General features: G+C 36.9%; 2 protein-coding genes and 1 long non-coding RNA gene across 3 annotated transcripts; all 3 read right to left on the bottom strand.

The window, feature by feature from the left end:
• Positions 1–478: 478 nt before the first annotated feature.
• Positions 479–9,678, bottom strand: LOC113304328. Its single transcript, XM_026553446.1, has 7 exons — positions 8,660–9,678; positions 8,310–8,477; positions 6,958–8,146; positions 5,452–5,476; positions 4,088–5,081; positions 1,849–2,019; positions 479–1,750 (listed from the first exon to the last, which is right to left on the bottom strand). Exons 1-7 carry the CDS (start codon positions 9,618–9,620, stop codon positions 555–557), a joined length of 4,704 nt encoding a protein of 1,567 aa, XP_026409231.1. The 5' UTR covers positions 9,621–9,678; the 3' UTR covers positions 479–554.
• Positions 9,679–10,288: 610 nt separating this feature from the next.
• LOC113285867 (probable LRR receptor-like serine/threonine-protein kinase At4g20940) lies at positions 10,289–15,686 on the bottom strand. The gene is made up of 3 exons (XM_026534612.1): positions 14,278–15,686; positions 12,356–13,903; positions 10,289–11,134 (listed from the first exon to the last, which is right to left on the bottom strand). Exons 1-3 carry the CDS (start codon positions 15,368–15,370, stop codon positions 10,551–10,553), a joined length of 3,225 nt encoding a protein of 1,074 aa, XP_026390397.1. The 5' UTR covers positions 15,371–15,686; the 3' UTR covers positions 10,289–10,550.
• A 1,736-nt stretch (positions 15,687–17,422) lies between these two features.
• LOC113328595 lies at positions 17,423–18,493 on the bottom strand. The gene is made up of 3 exons (XR_003349471.1): positions 18,427–18,493; positions 18,184–18,340; positions 17,423–17,666 (listed from the first exon to the last, which is right to left on the bottom strand). It is a non-coding gene; the product is annotated as an uncharacterized LOC113328595 (long non-coding RNA).
• Between the last annotated feature and the right edge of the window lie 2,640 nt (positions 18,494–21,133).

Below are 21,133 nucleotides of genomic sequence, written 5' to 3'. Positions count from 1 at the left end.
ATAATGCATTATTCATTTATATTTCATATGAGACCTCTAAATAAGTAATTAAAAAAATGCATTATCTTATAATTTTAGCAAATTATTAATTTGACACGTTGCCCCCGGTTCGGACCGAAAAAAAATATCATTTAAAATATTTATTAAATAATAAATTATTAATTAATGGAGTTTCTACTGTAGATTGATACATAAGATTTAACTTGGTTATATTATAATATACGGCTTAATTACCGGATATAGATAGGGTAGTTGTTCACTGATAATATCTTTCCCTTCATTCAAAAAGAAAAAGAAAAACGGGGTTGTCGATCAAAATAATAAAATAAAATAAGAAATAATTGCTCACTTGACTTGTGATTTGGCCTGGCTGACTAAATCATACATTAAGTCATGAGTACATGCGGAACCCGCTTTAATTTGGTGATGCATCCTCAGACATATTTACGCAAGGAAAATAGCTAGTTTTGGGGAGTAACAAAAAATGTGTTAGACAGTACTTGATATGTGTTTAGACAAACAAAAAATGTGTTTGGGGACTAACATAAGTACACTCATGAGGGGATGTTCATAGACATGGTCATATCTGTCTCCATATACTGATCAACAGTTAATGGCACAGGGTAAAGATCGCCTTCCTCAAGCTTGTGAGTTTTCTTATTTCCATAATTTGGATGATGATAATCAGTCCCAGGTGTAAGTGTCTCTAGAATCCTCCTCAAACCTTCTAGTTCTGCTGCTACTTCAACCATCTTAGGCCTATCTTTCCCTTTCATGTTTAAACATCTTTCTGCGAGCTTTGCAATTATAAGAATTTGTTCTTGCTTTCCCTCATTCAAAACTCGAGCATCAAGAAGTTCAAACATTCTTCTATCTCCCAATGATGAAATGTAATACGTTGTAAAATTACGTTGTTCTTCACATCTATCAAGAAGTAATGGTTTTTCTCCTGTTAAAAGTTCAACAAGAACAACACCAAAACTGTAAACATCACTTTTCTCTGTCAATTGGCTGGTTAGGAAGTATTCTGGATCCAGATACCCAATCGTCCCTTGTACTAATGTGGTTACTTGGGTCTGGTCCAGAGGAACCAACATCGATGCTCCAAAATCTGATACTTTCGCAGTGTAATTTTCGTCTAAAAGGATGTTGGCCGACTTCATATCTCTGTGGATAACAGGTACAGTGGCAGCAGAGTGCAAATATCCAAGTGCTGAGGCAGTTTCAATTGCTATCCTCAAACGACCTTCCCAAGAAATGGTGGATATTCCATTAACCTTGTGATAGAGATGGTGGGAGAGGGTGCCATTGGAAACATATTCATACACAAGTAGCAGGACTTCAGTTTCCAAGCAACATCCCAATAGTTTTACCACGTTTCGATGGTGAACTTGAGTTAGAATTACAACCTCATTGATGAATTGCTCAATCTGGCTTTTGTCAACTATTTTAGACTTCTTAATAGCAACAATCCGATTATCAGATAAAGTTCCCTTGTAGACTGTACCAAAGCCTCCTCGCCCTAGTACTAGATTCTTGTTGTAATTGTTAGTAGCTCTTTTTAGCTCTTTTGCTGTAAATATTTGTGTTGATTGCACACCATTTTCATGTAAGCCTATTTGTTTTTGTAGTTGTAAACCACCATTTTGTTGAAAGAATTTCTCTTTAAGCCTGTTTAACTTCCTTCTCCTAATGGTTAAAAATAACCAAGAACTGACAATAACTAAAGATACGAAGGCTACCTCGGTACCTGCACCATTAACATGAACCTTTTCGGTTAGCTAAAGTAGTCAAAATACATACTGAGATCATGCATGCCGGTCTATTTAATAAGGGAACTGAACATACCAATAGCAACTTTTATGATAGGAAACTCGTTGTTGTTGGGTGCACAACTACTTCCATCTTTCCTCCCGTCTCCAGAACTTCCTTTTGGACAACTACAACCATAACTCCCAATAGTATTTGTGCAATCCCCTTCACAAGGGTTGTTCATTGGATCTTCACACTCATTCACGTCTAAAGAGCCGCTCATAATCAAGAAGAATAAATTGTTATAATTTTAATATTAGATTTAGAATAATTTTGTTTAATCTTTGAATATGTTGAAATTTGAACAATTGTTTGTTAAGTGTCCTAGTCTTTAGGAAAATACTAAACACATTTAAATGTGTGACTTGATTCCTACAAATTAGGATTTTTTTAGTAGTGGATAATGAGAGTATACAAGGGTTTTGAGTTACAACCTATATAAAGGTTAGTTTTCTATTGTGAAATATGCAGAAAGATTATCAATGTAGATTTTATTTCACTGTGTGTTCGATCTATCTCTCACTCCTCTTTGTGCTATGTTGGGAAATTCCTACATAGTATCAGAGCCGGGGCAGAGAATTGAGTTGAGGGAGAGTTACAATAATTTTTTTTTTTAAAAAAAAACAATGAATTGATTTGTCTAGTGAAAAAGGGTGATTTCCAGAAGGGAAATTGTTATGAAAAAATGGTTCTCATTTTTGTTTATTGGGAGTGCAAATATTGATTTTGAGAGAAAAAAAGAATTATTGTGATGAAGAAAAATGTTATACTATGATGATGATGAAGATGCAGATTATTGATTTGCATAATATGTTGGGTTGGTTGAAATGATGCTGAGGTTGATCTGCTAATAATGATGATACCAATGAAGATGGCAAACAATCAAAGATGTTAATGATGGTGATGCTTGATGTTTTCTAATTCATGGTAATGATGATAGATAATAAAAAATTTAAGAAGAATATTTGAATTACGGGAGGGTGTTGGAATTATAATTCAAATATTAGATTTAGAATAATGATGGTGATGCCTGATGTTTCTAATTTACATGTAATGATGATAGATAATAAAAAAAATTAAGAAGAATATTTGAATTACGGGAGGGTGTTGGAATTATAATTCAAATATTAAATTTAGAATAATTCTGTTTGATCTTTTAATATTTTGAAATTTGAATAATTGTTTGTTAAGTGTCCTAGACTTTGGGAAAATAGTAAACACGTTTAAATGTGTGACTTAATTCCTATAAATTAGGATTTTGTTAGTAGTGGGATAATGAGAATATTCTAGGGTTTTGAGTTACAGCCTATATAAAAGTTAGTTTTCAATTGTGAAATATGCAGAAAGATTATCAATGTAGATTTTATTTCACTCTATGTTAGTGGTGGGACTTGGGTTGAGTTAACCCACCCAACCCATGTCCAACCCGGACGTTGGTCGGACATGGACAACGTATTTTAAAACTTTGGGCAAGCTTGGGCATAAATTTTACAAAATTTGGGCAAGCACGGGCACAAATATTTCTGATCCAAACAACCCGCCCAACCCGAAAAACTATGATATAGTTATATATAATATTATTGTTTGTTTAGAGTAATTTTATATATTATCTTCAAATCTAATAATAAAGATATAAATTATATCTATCTCACTGATCATTCAATATGAAAAAAAATTATATCATTGTAAATAATCTTCAAGTATTTGGAAATTTAAGATAAATGGAACAACTAAATCTTATTATTATTAAAATTTGTTATTATCGTATTAACAAACTCGTATGAAATTTGGGCCAACCCGAAGAACATAACTTGGGCGGACTTGGGCAGTACCTCCATGGGTTCCACGAATTTCATGAGCAATATGGGCAAAGAATTCCTAGTTCGGGTCTGCCTCGGCCAAGCCTTCTAAGTTCTAACCTACCCAACCAACCCAAGTCCCACCCCTACTCTGTGTTCTATCTCTCTCACTCCTCTCTGTGCTATGTTGGGAAATTCCCACATAAATAACATCGTCAAGTAGAAAACCGGAAGAAAATTTAGGAAATATATTTCTACTGCATCAAGCTATTCCTATCCTGTCAGCCAATGCAAGTTTTTGGTTTGGCTAAACTGGTACAAACATGAACTGTAGCTAGGCATATGGCTTGAGAATCTAGTTGACTAAGTTTTATGTGCTGGCCGAAAAGCTAACAGGACTGATTATTAACATTGCATTTAGTGTAGCTAAAAACAGCAATCTGCTAGTAAATGGAAAGAAGGCAAATAAATGTTACCTTGGCATCCAGGGCTGAAATAAGGATTCCCCTCGTAACCCTTATTGCAAGAGCAGCGATATCCAAGACCGTTGTCAGAATCGATACAGTAAGTATTGTATTCCTGGTGACATGCAAAAGTGGCCTGGTCTTTTTGTGCTTCTTCACACGTCTTATTCCCGATAGCCCAATTAAGCACCACAGGTATTGGTATATCTTTATTCCCTTCCTTGTAAACTAGGGAAATGTTTTTGGGAGGGTTTAGAAGATCAGTTGCAGGATTGAACTTGTAATGATCTTGCTCAGCCATGAACAAAGAGCTACAAGGATTGAAAGACCATACGTCGGTGTGATTGCTTGGGCTCACCTGGACTCCTATAAACTCAGTTTGCCCCTTAGGAAATGACATTTGGCAACACCCACTACCAGTGCAAGAACCTGCTTGATCTAACACATTTTCTCGGCTAGCACATATTGATCGACACTTGTGTGAGTAAGTCTTATTAAAGGTATCAGACATATCGGTACTCGCAAATGTATCACAGCCAACTGCAAACACTCTGTTTTTGGTTTCCGAAAATGTATATGGGGATCCGCTAAAATCAACTTGTATAAATCGTCGTGGCGCCGTTAGCAAAGCACCAGATTTATTGTAACATGAGGTGGTTTGCCAGGTTTTAAGGCGAATTTCGGACTCTGATATACTTAAAATTTCAAGGTTGAGTTCTAGAGTTTCACCTATCCAGACAAAGAACTGTTCATTTTCACCTTTGCCAGAAGCTAAGAAAGCCTTTGGAGGATCATAAGAAGTATTGCAGTTAATGCTGAAGCCATAACTTCCAAGTGCACCATCGATGGAGCAGTCTCTTCCTGATGAAGAAGATGAGGATAAAATGCCAAATGGGTAAGGAATGCTAACATCCCCGCATTTGGATTCGCAGCCAGGCTTCGTCTGGAAGAATGATAATGATGATGAAACTAATGTAATTTGCCAGCACCAGATGATCACCGTCACCTGGAATAAGAGTTGTGGAAACATATTTCGATTTATTTTCTGAAGTATTTTGCTTAAGATTGTGATACTTTTCGTTGATTTTCATTTAAACTGGAAGCTGGAAAATAATTACATTTGCATCTCCTAAAACAAAACTGAAGATTTAGGAGCTCTTTTCCTTTTCCAGTTGACTTCTTGTTTGTTTGCAGCTGACTCGACGTCTGGATCTGAGTCAACCTCTGACTCGGGCCGAGTCAGCAGTCAGACCGTTTGTTTTGCATTTTGAGTCAGATCTGACTCGACCAACGACTTAGACATAATCCTTGACTCGGAACCGTTTGAGTCAGGCAACAAAATACCCCTGACTCACGGGACCAAACCACTGACTCACGCTTTTTAAATCAGATGAGTCAGATCTGATTCAAAACAAACATATTGAGTCAGATCCAGATAAGTCAGGTGATTTCACTCAAATCCGGATGACTCAGATCCAGACGACTCAGATGAGTCAGGAGTAAACAAACATAGTGTTAGAGAGGCCATTTTCCACCTGAGCTGACTTAGTAACATACAGGCAATTGAAAAAATCCAAGTCAGAAACCATTTCATTTTCTTCTTCTGTAAAATAAGAACGAAACTAATCCGAATCATTTAATTAATCTCGATGGCTTATCTTTTTCTAATGTACTTCCCCAGTTGGTGAAAAGGATGGAGTTGCATTTGAAGAACAAATCAATGTCGTGGCCGAAAATGAAAAAACAAAACAATAAGGAAACCGAAACTGGACTTGGTAAAATGTGAGATAGTGCGGAACCTCAAACTTTTATTATTATTTGGATGGTGCGGAGCCTTAAACATCAACTTGACAGAATATTTTACATTCCTTGGAGAAATATTGATCTATATACACTCAAGAGGCAAGAGGACATATTTTAATGAAGAAAGAATATCAAGACAAAGGAGGGTGACACTGACAAAGACCCAAGCTGCAAATAAAACATAAAATTGGTTAAAAAAATCAAAATCAACAATTCCTAGATGAAATGGACAGTTAGATTTTGATACTGTTTAAATGGTCAAAAATATAAAAATAGGCAGGATGTAACCAATTTCATCGTGCCTATTTTCAAATATTTTTTTTTATTTTTAATTTAAACATGATGTATCCAGTTTCATTCTTGCTATTTTTTAAATTTAAGATAGAATGAAACCAGTTTCATCCTTACTATTTTTTTTTTTGCCATTTCACCCAAATTATTTTTTACCCGTCCATTTGAACCGTGATTTAAAAATATTCGGACAAATGAACAATTTTCCGCAAATAAAAACATAAATAACTTGATAATGGGGAGCAAATATGAGCAGTTCCGAACTTATGTAGCTCATTAAAATTAATAAACCCCTATCTGTTTTAATTTGGCTTAGATTATACAAAAATCGGAGGCTTTGAAAGTTCACAAGTTTTTGCAGAATAGGCCGCTCACTGCCTAGTATGAGGTACATGCATGCCGTGCAGCTTCAAGAAAGACGACAGAACTGAAGAAGTAGTTAATCACACATGGTGTTGGTGCACTAAAATAAAAAGTGGATGAGTCTTTACTACTAGTATTCGTACCCACAATCTCCACTGGAAATTAGACAACACCTTAGTCCCTTCCTAATCTTCAAAAAAAAAAAAAAAAAAAAAAAATCTCCAACCAATACATGGTTCTTGGATTACAATTCTTTTTTTGTTTTGTTCTTTTGAGAACTAGCAAGGGTTTTTTGACAGGAGCCAAAAACCACTACAGAAAAAAGAAAAACAATGATCAAGCATTACATCTCATGTACATTACTTGGTCTAAAGCAAGTAAACAATTAGTTGTCTGACAAACAAACTCGAATAGTTTAAATTCACCGGGGATCCCTCATGGAAGCCATTGTATTTGTGGTGTAGGTACTGCATTCTCCAGAATCGAAGATGGTGGAATAGCTCATTGGCACACTGTACAAATCTGTTGGCTCTGATGGTACAAACCTCGTATTATTGTTTTGGGACATCCCCAACTTCCTCAAATCTTCAAGCTCTGCTACAACTTGCATCATTGTAGGCCTTTCTTCACTCTTCATCGCAAGACATCTCTTTGCAAGCTCTGCAACTGGGAGGAGATGCTCCAACTTTTCCTCTTTTACTACTTGAGCATCGAGGAGTTGAATTAGAGCGTTTTCATCTTTCATTTCTGAAATGAAAAACGATGCAAGATTTCTTTGTTCTTCGGACCTCGCAAAAGAAACAGGTTTTTCTCCGGTTAAGAGTTCAAGAAGAACAACCCCAAAACTGTAAACATCACTCTTCTCTGTCAACTGACTGGTCTTGAAGTAGTCAGGATCCAAGTACCCCAAGGTCCCCTGAACGAGTGTCACTATTTCGGTTTGGTCCAAAGGGATCAACCTTGATGCTCCAAAATCAGATACTTTTGCAGTGTAATTACCATCTAGTAAAATGTTAACGGACTTGATATCTCTGTGAATGATGGGTGTAGAAGCGGCGGAGTGCAAATATGCAATTGCACTTGCAGTTTCAGTAGCAATCCTCAAACGGTTGTGCCAGGAAATAGAAGATGTCTCGCTTCTACTGTTATGGATATGTTGATAAAGGGTGCCATTAGAGACATATTCATAAACAAGCAAAGGAACTTTAGTCTCCAAACAACAGCCCAATAGTTTTACGACATTTCGATGATTAATCCGAGTTAGAATGATAACCTCATTTATGAACTGCTCAACCTGACTCTGGTCAACTATCTTTGATTTCTTAATGGCAACTTCCCGATTATCAGATAAGATTCCCTTGTAAACAGTTCCATAACCTCCTTCTCCCAGCACTCGATTCTTATCGTAGTTGTTGGTTGCCAATTCTAGCTCTTTTGCTGTGTAGATCTTAGTGGACTCGACACCACCTTCACTTGAGGGTACATTTTGTTTTAGTAGCAATCCACCATTCTGCTCAAAGAATTTTTCTCTGAGTTTGATGCGGTTTCTCTTCATTATGCTTATGTATAACCAAGAAAGGCCGATTACCAAAAACAATAATCCTAAGCCAACACCTGCATCAATTAGTATTAATTAAGCTTTTATTTTGCAAGGGTAATAAGCAATTGAGACTCACATATATTAAAGCTCTGAACCTAAGAACTATAAACTCTCCAAATTAATTTTGGCAAATTTGCCTCAGAAACATGGCCATAATGGTTATCATCAGTTAACTACCGAGACTGATCCGCAATAATGGAGATTCTTGTTTCTTGGTACAACCACTTCCGTCTTTCTTCCCATCACCATTGCTTCCCTTAGGGCAAGTACAAGTGTAACTTCCTTCAGTATTCGTGCATATCCCTATGCAAGGATTATTGGTTTGATCCTCGCACTCATTCACGTCTGTTAAGCCAGGAAATTTCACCATTTAACTTAAAAAGAACAAATTAGTTAATTATTTTGCATATCTATCAAGACAATAAAAGCTACATGAGCAAATGATGATATATAAAGGAAATTTACTAGTCTAAATAGCCACGTACTAAGATATCTCCTCTGTGTACTTATATGTAACATATACGTACCTTGACATCCAGGACTGAGATAAGGATTTCCTTCGTATCCTTCATAACAAGTGCAACGATATCCAGGATTGTTTTCGGAATTGATACATTTACTGTTCTCTTTGCAAACGAAAGTGTCGTTGCTGGCCAAGTCTTTCTGTGCTTCTTCACAATTTATATTCCCTATCGCCCAATCCAGAACAAAAGGCATAGCTTTCGCTCTCTCAAGGAAATTGGCGGCTGGAAGAAGATCTGATGCACGAAACTTGAACTGCTCTTGCTCAGCAACCATGACAGAACTGCAAGGATCAAAAGACCAGATGTTTGTATGGTTGTCAAAAGAGCGCACAGATCCTACAAATTTGTTGAGCCCCTTGGGGAAAGCCAACTCGCAACAACCTTTGCCTCTGCAAGACCCTTCTTCCACCTTATCTTCGCTATTACATTCTGGCATACACTCACTTACATAACTGACATTGCCACTACCTATGAGGAATCCCATAAGCTGAGCTCTTGTGTCACACCCGACACCAAACAACTTGTTTTTGGTATGCGAGAGTGTAAATGAGGTCCTATTTATGTTTATTATTAGCATCTGATCATCTGTATCATAATTTGGAGCGATATCACTTCTATTGTAGCATAAGTGGCCTGGGTGCTGGTTTTTCAGTCGTATTTCAGTCTCGGATATATTCAAGACTTCACCCATGCCCAAAAAGGGCTTAGGAGGGTCAAAAGAAGTATTACACCTTAAGCTGTATCCAATCCCAACTCCATCAATGGAGCAGTTCAAACCGAACTGATCCCCACTGCTGCCGCCAATTGTGGTATCTATACCAAACGGATATGGAATGTCAACATTCCCGCATTTAGCTAGGCAACCGGGCTTCGTCTGGATAAATGAAGCAGCCGTTGCCGACCACAACGGTGAAAATACTACCCAGCAGAAGAGGATCAGCTGGGAAAAGATTTTTAACATCATGATGATCGGAGCACAAAATATGCAATACTACCTTTTTGCACAATTCTCTCTCTCTCTCTTGCTCTGTTAATTTCTATAAGCTCATATGTAGATAAGATAGACGGGATAATTGCTTAGTTAGTCTATAATCAAGTTGCAATAAATTATCATTTGGAAACCTTAGCTAAAGCCAGATAAATTGTTCTCTCTTTACCTGTTCTTCATTGACTTATTGAAAGGCCAGATGCTGACTAGTTCATCTATCGATGAGTGTCTGTTTTTGAATAACTGAGTCTCAGCTTCCTTTTTTTTCTTTTTTTTTTCTGACTTTCCAGATAGTAACCACACTAGACAGGCCCAAAACTTAATAGCCAAAAGTTTAAATTATTTACGAGTTGTAGAATAATGCCATAGCACTTACCTCACAACATGAAGGTCAGTAGTCGCGTGCACTATGAGTCCTGATATTCCCAATCATCAGAATTGCCTACTACCAAGTCAACAAAGAGAGGAAACAAATCATTATCAAAAAAAGAACAGGAAAAGAAAAGAGAAAAGAAACATAGAAAAAGGACAAAAAAAAACTTTGTGAAACAACTTAAAACGTGCTTGCCAGTGTATCATTTGATTTGTGATGGATGCCTTCTGTCAAGTTCCAATAGCAGTTTCAGTCTTAAGAAGTTTAAATTGGGAATGGCAATTGATGTACCTGGTTTCTGAATTTCTAAAATTGGGTATTACAACAGGAGTTCACACATTGGGATAATGGTGCAACTATTAGCACAAACTTCACTGAACACAAACTATAAATCACCTGACAACCCACCAAAAAAAAGGGAAACCAAACACTGACATAGAGGCAAATGAGGCATTCACTTCTATAAGAACAAACTTACAAGATTAAAAAAAAATCCTACTTCTAAAAACAAAATAACAAAAGGGTTGTTTGAATTATACAGAAGAAAGATCTTCATAAACAGTTTTAATCCCTGGCCGCTCTGAAACAGGTCTTATACATCTCAAAGCAATGCCCAGAACCTCTTTCATTCCTTTCTCGGCTGTTGAAACCCCCATCTCTGACGCCAATGTGGAATCAAAACAATCTGATCCACGGCCTTCTGCCACTCTTAATCTTACCCAATCCATCAAATCAACCCCACCTTCATCACCAGAAACCACGTCCCCAGCGCATTTCCCTGTTAAGAGTTCTAATAATATAACTCCAAATGCATACACATCTGACTTGAAAGAAGGGGATGGCTTCTTGGCTGCAGCCAATTCTGGTGCACGGTAGCCTAACACCCCTGCGTCAAGAATTTGTTCCAGAGTTCCTGCTTGTGTCATGAGTCGATGAAGACAATAATCAGAAACACGGGCATTGAGCTCAGGTCCGTCTAAGAGTATGTTTGTTGCTTTGAGGTTGCCGTGTGGGACTTCTCGATCAAAATGTAGGTAGTTTAATCCACGTGCAACGTCTGCAGCTATCTTCAGTCGCTGTGTCCAGGACAATGGTGGACCTTTCCTACCTGGTCGATCTGAAAAGTAAGATTTATAAGTAGTGGAGACCAAATTGAGCAGATCTACTGAATAATGAAGTGGTCTTTTAAACAAAGAAAAGAAACATGATATATCATGACTGCCAACTAATGTTGCACCTATATTAGAATTATGAACGATAAAGGAACCTCGTTTTTTTTCCTCATATACCTACTCATTGCTCAGGGTTCTGATATTTTTACACATGTATCTTTTTTGGAGGAAATAACTCTTTCAGCTCCCTTTAGCACTAGGTCACATCGTCTAAAAGAGCTAACTTTTACTATAGCTGTCAATATTTAGCAGCCACATCATAAGAGAAAAAGGATGACATCTTGTTTATAAAAACATCATACACAGATCATTGAAGTTATGGACCCCATTTGCACTAGATGGAAAAGTAAGGAAAGAAAAGCAAAACACCGACCACTGAAAATGAGTAATAGAGTCATAAATCTTGAGTCAACACACTTTTTCAATTAAAATAAAAAAAGAAAAGAGTAATGGACTGAGTAGATAAGGCACATATCCGTAAGATCCAGTGTGTATTCTATTCTGTAATACGTAATACTACTGTGCAGGATCAGATTCTACTTTTATGCATATCATTTAAACCAAAGAAGTATAAGCCTCTATCAAAGGCATCCACCGTGATAAGGCTATAAATTGGATAATCAAGCTTTATGATGACCAAACCTGGCTAGGTACATAAGCACTTCATTTATGATCATGCATGTCATAATTTTGATCGGAAACAAAACAAATAGATACTGAGAGGTTTAGGTGAAATTAGATACTAGTGTAAATATTTGAGTCGTTGAGCATCTGATACCGATTGAAGAGTTAGACCAGTTATGGGAGTATTATTTTAAGCGTCTTTACAGTTATCCAAGGTTAGAAACCAACTATATCTGGTGAATAATCTACTAAAGAACTAGTTTTTACAAGAACAGTATGCCAATCCTAAAATCCTATAAACTTCTTAATATGCTGAATTGTTGGCTGTGCATTGTGAGTCTTTAAAGTCAAACCACGTCACACAATCAGAAATCCTTTAAAGTAGGTATCATCCTAAATGCACTGACAATAAAATAGTCACTAGCCAACTATGTCCAAAACGATGTAACATCTCATAACTAAAAAAGTTCAATAAACTAATCCAGGGCAGGAACATGGTAAAAGCAAGACGAAAAAGGGCAACCGAGTTTAGGAGGTATTACCATAGAGAAAGCTTGCAAGGCTTCCGGGCGCGATATAGTCCGAGAGAATGAGCTTTTCATGCTGAGTAGGTCCCCAGTAGTATCCTCGCAGTCCCACTACATTAGGGTGTCTGATGTTTGAAAATTTCTTAGCCTCCTTAGAGAATTCCTTCCTTGGCTTTGCCACTCCTTCTCTTAACCATTTCACAGTCAGAAAAACTCCATTATCCAAAGTTGCCCTATACGAAGTCCCGTGGCTACTCCTCCCTAGCACTTCAGCAGGTGCTCTTGACAGTTCCTCTGGTGTCAGCTTGATGGTCTCATCCAGAAAATGAAGCTCTCCGGCCAATCGATCTGGTGATTTTACATCCAATCTTGCAAGGTTCTCTTGAGTGAATGAATCCCCAGAATCTGGAGACCAGGATTTTTGACTTGTCTTAGATGGAGACAAAGTTGTAACCGCAGCAATTTTCTCCTCTGGGGCTATTATCTCAGATGAAGATCCCTTGCGTGCAGCCATAAGATCTTCAGCTGAAACAACTACGGCGCCTCCACTTTCTCTTCCATTAAAGCCAGTTGGATTTGGTGTGCTCCGCCTAAGAACATCTTTGCTCGACACATTTTTAGTTGTAGATCTTCTTGACATCCGAACATAATGTAGGAAAATTGCTAGCAAAATCAGAATAACCAAAGCAACAACACACGTCACTATCACTACCACTTTGATGGAATTTTTGACTGATTTTCTTTTGGAGCTCCCATCTGAAGGATTCCCTGGGCCGGGGCGGCCTTCTGGAAGTTCTAAGCGAGAATTTCCTGGATGGAAAGAAGAGTCTGGAAACTTCAATAGATTGTCAGGGACACGCCCCGAGAGATCATTGTATGATGCATTGAAGCTGCCAAGAGTTGAAGGAAAGTTTCCTGGCAATGGACCTGTAAACTGGTTTTGAGATATATCTAGTGAAATCAAGGATTTCAAATTAGACACTGACGATGGCAGAGAACCTGAGAAATTATTTCCAGCAAGATCAAGTTGTTGAAGGCCACTCAAGGATTCAAATTGGTCAGGAAAATAGCCCTTAAACTGGTTATGAGAAAGATCGATAACCTTAATGTTGGACTTGCTCAGAGAAGGAGAGAAATTGATTGGCCCAACAAGAAGGTTGTTTCCAAGATGAAGTTCTTGCAATGTGGGTGAGGTTAGCAGATCATTCAACATTGGACCATTGAACTGGTTGAAACTCAGATCAAGAACTTTGAGCTTAGGATACTGAGTAAAAACTTTAGACAAGGAATTATTCAGAGAATTATGTGAGAGGTTAAGGTGAGTTAGCCGTAAGAACTCTGTTGCCGCTTCAGGGACTGATCCTATCAACTGATTCTGGCTAAGATCAAGAAATTCAATATAGTTACCCCACTTTATCATTCGGGATAAGTTACCATTGAACTGATTTTTCGACAGATCTAGTACAAAACAGCTTCCAGTAAGCAGAGGAAGTTCACCAGAAATTGCATTTGAAGAGAGATTCACTACACGTAGAGATGTTGATGTGATCATACTAATTGGCCCTGAAATTTCACAAAAAAAAAAGTATTGGACATAGAAATTCAGACACAGAAACACAGCATCATATCAAAATTGAAAATTCCTATCTGGTTAGCCTATGAACCCAATTGGAGGTACGCTGACCGAGTGACAAACATGAAAATCTTGATAAAACATAAAATATGATCATTGTGTAAAAGATACTCCTAGTCAACAGAATCATTTGCATGAATGTGGCAAACCACATTATCCAATCATTAAAAAAACACAACAAGACAAAGGGAGAACAAAGAAAAAAACATAATTCCATTTTTTCAGCAAAACTCCCCAATTACGCTCGATCAAACAAAACAACAACAAGCATAGCAAATTTAAGAAATCGAAATTCAGAATTTACCTGATAATTTGTTAGAGCTCAAATCCAATTCAGTTAAGACCATAGAATCACCTTTAAGAAGTCCATTAGGTAAGAACCCTGTGAACCCATTGTTACTAAGTCTTAAAACCTCAAGTTCATACACAAAATTGAACTCAGGTAATTCCCCAGCAAATTTATTGTAGCTTAGATCCAAAACCCTCAAACTCCCAAAGATTGGAAGTTCACCACCACTTACCAATGACCCTGTAAACTGATTATGACTCAGATTCAAATACTTAATAGTCTCTGAAATTCCAGGCATAAATTTCTTCTCCTGAGAAGCAGAACTAGTAAACGAATTCCCACTAAAATCAACATGAACAGCACTTGACTCCAACAAAAACACTTCACTAATTGTTCCTTCAAGTTTATTCTGATGCAAATCAAGAACCTTAAGAGTAGTAACACCCTCAAACCCAGATGGAATTCGCTTAGTAAACCCATTATTCGACAGATTTAAAGACACTAAGCTTTTCAAATCAGTCAAAGAAGCAGGCAATGAACCAGTAAACGAGTTCCGACTCAAATCAAGAGACACAACAGATGTTAACCCACTAATTGAATCAGGAATTGAACCAGACAAATTATTCCCAGCTAGTGAAAGATTCTTCAAACTCTCCAACTTCCCCAAACCCGGCGGCAATGTCGAAGAGAACAAATTATCAGACAAATCAAGATACTCCAAAGCTTTAAAATCAGCAATGTTACTAGGAATTTTACCAGTAATAGAATTATTAGCCATGGATATCTTCACAAGGTTACTCAGCTTAGAAAAAACACTCAAATCTGCATCAACAGAAAGACTTAGGTTATCAAGTACAATACCAGCAACATTACCATTATTACAAACAATGCCATTCCATGAAGATGGACATCCATTAAAATCAATTGATTCTTCATTCCATGAGTTCAGTACATAACCAGTTGGATCATTCTTTATTCCTTTCTTAAACTCAAGCAATGATAATATATCTTTTGATGGTAGTTGAGCCACTGTAATAGTAGTAGAAACAGCAAAAACCACCAACCAAACACTGAAATAAACCCTAAAATGGAGCTGCTGCAGCTTCATCTTCTTTTTAAGTTGAAAAACTGGTGTGATCTTGAATCATAGGGAAAGCTGAGAAACTCTAGAATGTAGTACCAGTACCACTACTAGTAGTAGTAGTTCTTGAGAGTGATTTTTGAGCTGTAGGTACCAACCAAAAACAAGAAGAATTTAATTTCTTGAGCTTAACCTGAGTGAGAGGTAACTAGACAAAAACCATTAAATGAGCTCAAAAATTTCATTCTATACTCTTTTGTTTTCTCACTGAGAGTGTGAGAGAGATTTACAGAGTCTCACTTGGAAGCTTTTGGTAAAGGAGAAAAAGAATTTTACTAAGAACATAAAGTTAGAGCTTCATTTATTGAGGGTCTTACTGTAATAAATGAAAGAAAGGACTGCCTGGACCTGGACCTACTCAAAATTTCAACCATGGAAAGTTGGAAACTCTAAAATAATTTTAAAAAATGTTTGTTAATAGAAGCCAAAAAAACCCCTAATCCTTCTTTTACCAGAAGAAAATTAATTAAGAATAATCCAATCCAAATTTAGGGTTCAAAAAAACAGAAAAGAGAAAGTAGTACTGGTTCGACTGTGGAACACAGTGGGGAAAACATGTGAGTACTTTCTCTTTCTTGGTTGGAATTATAAAAGAGAAGAAAACCCAAATTTTTTTAATATTATGCTTTTGGATTGGATTCTTTTGGGGTCTCTGCAAATGACAGAGAGCGGGAAAAATTAAGCTTGTTTTTTTAATCAGTAAATGCGATTTACCCGCCAAAAACAACACAGAAAAATAAAAGAATCTTTAATTTTTCTCAAAGACTTTACTAAACTGCGCTTTTAGGAAATAACGCTTTTTTTTTTCGGGTGGTGGTGCAGAGTGGACTGACTGGTTTTCTTAATGACTTCGGAGGTAGGTATTGGACATAAGTGAGGTGATAGATTTCTTATTACATTTATACCCTTTACATTCCAAATTACCTTTATGCCCTTTGTCTTTAAGTTACTACAGTAATCACCTCTCAAGTCCCAACTGCATCTTATTGATTCGAGAAGAAAACAAAATGCCACTGGTTTAGATGGTGTAATAACATAGTGAAATGCAGTTATCGGCTGGGGCTAATTTTTAGTTGAGAAGGATTGGGATGTCTTGAAATCTGGAGTTGCCCTACATCCAGAAACAACTCCAACTGTCTGTAATATGGAGAAAGATAAAAGGAGGGTGATAGTTCATAGTTGGACCATTAATGTTTTATCAAATTGTCATCCTCTACGTAACCTCAGTAAAGACAATAGATGCGTAAAATGGGCAGATTTGGTTTTGGATTGGTTTCATGCTGTGACAAAAAGGAATTCAGGGGAACCCCGATCTCAGGTGAAGAATTTCTCGACACAACTCACTGGTGTATGGTGGTGAGGTTAGATCAGGTTCCTGATAAATTCATGACAGCTTTTTTTTTAACCATGTATTGGCTGTAATCAAATGTAAAGTTAATTTTTTTTTTAAGCGAGAATTGTTTTCACAAAGTGGAATTAAGATATGTCAGACAGCATCAAGAAAAGAAAGAGGATAAAAGAAAAAGATAAGACAGAAAAGGAGATAAACAAGTGCATGCTCAGAGATATAACGAATTTCAATTGGAACAACCTCCCTTGAATTAAAAATGTATACATGGACTCCAAAATGTACCAAAAGAGAAGCAAGGGAGCATGTAAGGAACCACAAACATGTGTGGTATGTATGAAGAGCATGATCAAACGTGCTGAATCATTCAACATCATAAGCGAAACATTCTAACTAAACCTGTCTGTGATTTTGTTTGTTGTTGCACCCGAGCTGCAAATCTTACGTGACAACGAACTTGTAGTCCCCAAGCTTACATGACACCAGATAACTGAAGTAACTAACCAGTCATATACTCCCTAAAACTTAAGAAATTGCACCACACTACTGGATTTTGCACATAATAAAACTAAGCGTACAACTACAGAAGACAGTATGAAATGTTATTACTAAATCTAGGGGAATGTTGAATAAAGAAATAAGAACCTATACATGCTCCAAACACAAATATGTGCAAGTACTGTAAAAAGGAAACATATTAACCAGGGATCGGTTTCATATGCGGATCAAAGTGATGCTTATAAGACCCTGTTTTTCTTTTTATATGAATATAGCATACAGGAAACATATATTCATTTCTTAAATAACAATACAAGAACTGGCGCCAGTGGTCGATTTAACATTTCAAACTTACAGCAAACCCAACTCTCGGATGGTAATCCAGAAGCAAAGGATTGGATTGTCTCGTACTCCTCCCTGAGAACAAACATGAATGGTATTCATATTTTAGCATAAGAAATAGTGTCCCCAAAATTTGGAAGCAAGAAGAAATATGTTAGCTTGTGTAAAAGCAAAAATGAACATAGTGGCAACCCTCAAGTTATTGTTTCAGCAAGTTAGTTGTTTCTGCAAGTATGGAAGTTGGGCAAGGCCTTGCTAACATACAGATCAGAAAGTCCTCAACGGTGAAGGAAGGTTGAATTGGGAGGTTTCAAAAGTAAAATATCAAGATATGTTTTATTGATCAACAATTAAGGTGCTAAGACATGATCAGCAATGAGGTCAGTCACCTTAACATGGCCCCTTCTTACTTTATTCCACAAATAATAGCCAATTTACATTTGAAAAAAAAAACCATTGACCCTCTACCTGGATTTACTTGTGGACTTAAGCAAGTCCAGAGGGCAACAAAATCAACACGGGTGTGCTTTGCCATGTGAGCTAACAATGCTATGAAAAAAGATACACCATATATCTGTAGCAGAACTATTACCTTCCACCAGGATGTCCGACGTAAACCATGACGCTGATAAGTCCACCAGGTCCCATTAGCCTACATGCAGATTCCAAAGCTTGTGATGTCTTTTCTGGCACTGTAATTATCGGATTTGTCACCTCCTGGAAGGTAACCCAAGTTGAAAACAACAAGCCTGAAACCAATGGCAATGATAAAGTTGGTTAGCCTTAAGCAAACTTAGTTTCCTGAACGAGCAGAATCAATTTGATCTATATGTACCTTCAATAGGAGCAGTCTGCTAGTGATTACTAAATCGCCCAACATCTAAGTGAAGATCTAACCAATCAAATCGGTTCACCGAATAATACGTGGTCATTTTACCAACCTATGTAGCTTACTTGTTTATATAAATTTCTTTTTTTTTCCTCCCTGATCTCTCCAACCATACCTAACCCCGCCAACCAAGATGAACAGCTGGGCTGTGCTTCAAAGGTAAGCCTAAACCCATTAAGAGAACCCAACCTGTGGGCTTCCATTTTTAATTTGTGGGCTTGTAATAATTTTTTCCATTTTTTTTGTTGGGCTTGTAATTTAAGTTAATTTTTGGGTTTGTATTTGAGCTTAACTGTGGGATTGTCCCTATCAAAATTTTGGGTTTCAAAAACCCAACAAACAACCTAAACAAGGTTAACTGAACCTACCAACTCAGCTGGGCTTCGTTAGTTTCTGGGCTTGCTGAACTCGTTAGTTGGGCCGTGTACTCAAATCTCTAGGCCGTTCGCTGGGCTTGTCCCACCGAAAATTTGAACCAGTTAGCTGGGCCTCATCCCATTAAAACCAAAAGGAATGTTCAAAACCCATAAAAACCAAATGTTTTTCATTCCCATCAAAACCAAAATTTTCCCATAAAAAACCAAATTTTTGAAAACCCATTAAAACCAAATAGTGGGCTTTGTGTCTTTTCAATATGGGCCAACCTCGTGCTCTCCATGAATACATGTATCCCACAGTAAAAATTCCATTATCATGTATTGTCTTACCTCAAACTAATAACCCTTTTAAAATAAATGCAAGCATGATACAAATACTTCCTATATTTCGAGGGTTCGATACTGAGAACCCCTATACTCATGTAAGAGAGTTTGAACAAATTTGTCGGACTATGCAACCTGAACATATGTCCGAAGACTCTCTGAAATTGCGTTTGTTTACATTTTCTCTAAAGGAAAGGGCCAAAACATGGTTTTACGGTTTGAGACCACAATCAATCAACACTTGGGACCAACTCACAGATCTATTTTTTAAAAAATTCTTTCCACATCATAGGACCATCGCTATTCGTCAAAGTATCAATTGTTTTGTCCAATTGGATGAGGAAACTGTTTTTGACTATTTTGAACGTTTTAATGATTTGTTGAGCGAATGTCCACACCATGGATTTGAGAAGTGGAGACTTGTCGCTATCCTCTATGAGGGACTAGACTTTAAATCTCGAGCCATGGTTGAGTGTATGTGTAATGGTGAATTTCTTGATAAAACTGTGGATGATGCATGGAAATTTTTAGCTGAGATTGCGGAGAAAACCCGTCAATGGGAATCCATTAGGGAAACTGAGACACTATCACATGATATAGGTGGTAATGAATTGAACTTTGAAAATAGCATGTCTAGTCCTTCTCATGTGTATGATATTGAATATGAACCTAATCTAGAGGAACATGAGTTGACTAATGACACCACAACTGCTAATAGGGACAAGTATGCATATTATGATGATGATGATGATAATGTTATGTTAGAAGAACATGTCTATGCTGAAAATGTTGTGGAACCTTTGGTTTCAAATACATAGGCTTTTCTGCCCCGACCTTCATGAATGATATTTCTTCTATATTCCATATGCATGTGATGTTGATACTGATTTGATATTGTGCAATTATCCTGTGAAGAGCATGACTTAGGTAAATCTTCTGTTGACACTAATGATCCTATGCATGAAAACATAGTTGATGTGTCTGATTCCATACTTAAGCCACAATATATTGCTTCTGTTGATGATAATTTGAATATATCGGATAACCATGATTCTGAATTAGGACTTGTGCAAATTTTTTGTGATGATGAGCATGCTACACATCTTGAGTGTGACTTAGATAATGCTGATGTGACTGATAATATTGATACTCTTGATCTCATGCATGTGAGACACTTAGATGTCACTTTCTTGCCTAAGTCACAATCTGATAGCCTTGCATCCTACCTAGATTTGGTTTGTAACAATATTGTCAAACCAATTTTCATGAGAATACCTAATCTAGGCCTGGAACTGTGTGCCTCTCAAGTCCTCTTGGACTATTTTGCATCTAAATACAATACTTTCGAGGAGCCACAGTTAGGATATGCATGTTTCCGTCCCTAGCAAAGTTCATTTCGATTAGACCTTGTGCATGATGAACCCCCAAAACTGCGAGATTTGTTTCCAAAATATCTGTTGAAAAATCCAGGTTTGGGGGTAGCTCATTTTGTTTCACTTCACTGCATTTATCCAATTTAGTGTTTTGAAGCTGTTTGTTCAACACTTGTCTTTTGGGTTGATCCTCAACTCTTTAGATTGTTAGTGTATGGTGAATTTTTTGTATATAATCCAGTAGATAATTTTTAAAAACCCTTTTGTTCCTTTTGTATATATTTTGCTAATCCAATATGATCTCGGCTGACATATGTTGGATTCTTGCCTTGAATAACGGAGTTCTAATCTTGCTTTCGCCGAAATCGGGTATTCTCTTTCCTTTTTCTCTACTCACATGATCTCTTCATATGTTGTATTATAATTGTTCATATTTTGAAACATTGAGGACAATGTTTAGTTTAGGTTTGGGGGTGAAAAGTAGATACTTTGATAATATGCCATAATTGAAAACAAAACTCCTTCTTTTTGAAAAAATTAAAAATTCCAAAAAAAAAATTAAAAATTAAAAAAATCATA

The sequence above is a fragment of the Papaver somniferum genome, chromosome 1 (genome assembly GCF_003573695.1).
Source record: "Papaver somniferum cultivar HN1 chromosome 1, ASM357369v1, whole genome shotgun sequence".
Taxonomy (NCBI): domain Eukaryota; kingdom Viridiplantae; phylum Streptophyta; class Magnoliopsida; order Ranunculales; family Papaveraceae; genus Papaver; species Papaver somniferum.
This window is presented reverse-complemented; position numbering and strand designations above follow the sequence as displayed.